This window comes from Cupressus sempervirens, chromosome 2 (assembly GCF_028749045.1).
Source record: "Cupressus sempervirens isolate cs-2001-9-10 chromosome 2, ASM2874904v1, whole genome shotgun sequence".
Lineage (NCBI taxonomy): Eukaryota > Viridiplantae > Streptophyta > Pinopsida > Cupressales > Cupressaceae > Cupressus > Cupressus sempervirens.
In genome coordinates this window covers 183,801,051-183,802,632 of record NC_143119.1, presented here as the reverse complement: position 1 = coordinate 183,802,632, position 1,582 = coordinate 183,801,051, and the positions used below count along the sequence as shown (strand labels likewise).

Here is a 1,582-nt window from a genome sequence, read left to right as displayed (position 1 = left end):
AGAGCATTTTGAAACCGTGTACCATATAACACACAATTAATACATATTATAAAACACACCTTTCTGAAAACTGTTAAAAACCCGTCGAAAATAAAGCACATGGTAACCGTATTTAAACAAGAGTAATTTAAAATTCTACGTGTTCACTCAAAACTCGCTGGACCGGATGACGTGTTGGCAACTGTACACGTGGCACATAAAAAACAATAAAGGAAAAGTCCACTCCTTAACGTTCCAGATAATCAACGTGGAATAGTATTGATGAGATTTAAAGTCCAGCTGCATTGCCATTTGTTTCTATGGGCAGAATAACTAAAAGTACCCACAGTTTTTGAGGCTCATAGTTTCGCCAAGTGGCAGAGGTTTTAAAAGGAAGGTGGTGGAGAAGGCTAAGATTCATCCAGACCAATCTTGATATCAGACTCTTTTTGTGAATATACCAAGTGAATTAAAAAAATGTGTGGAGGATCTGTTGTCTCAGAGTTTATTCCGAGCAGGGGAATGAAGGCAAAGGAGTTTTGGGCCATATTTTCTAAGACCAGTGATATTAATTTGAGTGAAAACTATGGGACTCCCCCAAAGGAAGAAGTTTCAGTACAGCCAAGTATGTAATATTTCATTTGAAGTAATATTTCAAGGAATTGCGAATGTTTTTTTTCTTATGTGGGTGCTTTTTGTTTTTGCAGCGACGAGTCCAAGTGTGAAAGGAGTGAGTGAGAATAAGGAGGGAGGGAGGAAGAGGAAGAGGAAGAATAAGTATAGAGGAATAAGGCAGAGGCCATGGGGAAAATTGGCTGCAGAGATAAGGGATCCTGGTAAGGGTGTCAGAGTTTGGCTTGGGACATTCTCTACTGCTGAAGATGCTGCAAGAGCTTATGATGCTGCTGCAAGAAAGATCAGAGGTAAAAAAGCAAAGGTTAACTTTAATGTTGAAGAAACATCAGCTACTTGTAACTTGAAGGAGTTGCAGGTACAAACTATGAACAATTCATAGTTGTTCATCAATGTATTGCAGCCCCCAGTGGTAGCATATATTGTATAGTTCTACAGGAGGGTGTATTTATTGATCAGCTCACTCAAGGATGGTGGACCTCCTGTATTTTTGAAAAGTAAATGTCATTGGTTGTAATGGGTGATTGACCTCATTGATAAAATATTGTTTTTGTATTTTATGTGTAATGGATTGGGCGTGTTCTATTTTTTTTTTTTTAAATTATGGTGTGATGGATTTTGAAATGTTTTTTTAATGATATTGAGAGTTTATAATAAGATGAATGACAATTGTTTTTTTGTTTTGTTTAGATTATGTGTAATTATTTAATTGTGCTTTGGATCATGTTGTGTAATCTTATATCATGATGGTAAAAAGATTATAGACAAAAAAGATACTTTATGATTCTTCATCATGGTGATAAAAAGTTCATAGAGAAGAAAAATAGATTGTTGCAGAGCTGTGAAGTGTGATCCAAAACATTGATTGGAAAAAAATTTTGCTCAAAAGAAAGTTCAAATAAAATTGCTATCATTTATAAAGAGTTGGCTCAAGAAGACTGGGAAGATTTTTGAACAAAGAGGAGAGTTG

The 1,582-nt window shown here is 35.5% G+C and overlaps 1 protein-coding gene across 1 annotated transcript; it reads left to right on the top strand.

Annotated features, from left to right (window-relative positions):
* The first annotated feature begins 398 nt into the window (after positions 1–398).
* Positions 399–1,179, top strand: LOC149571690 (ethylene-responsive transcription factor RAP2-3-like). The gene is made up of 2 exons (XM_089809663.1): positions 399–604; positions 687–1,179. The coding sequence occupies exons 1-2, from the start codon at positions 457–459 to the stop codon at positions 992–994; spliced, it is 456 nt and encodes a 151-aa protein (XP_089665789.1). The 5' UTR covers positions 399–456; the 3' UTR covers positions 995–1,179.
* The last annotated feature ends 403 nt before the right edge of the window (positions 1,180–1,582 follow it).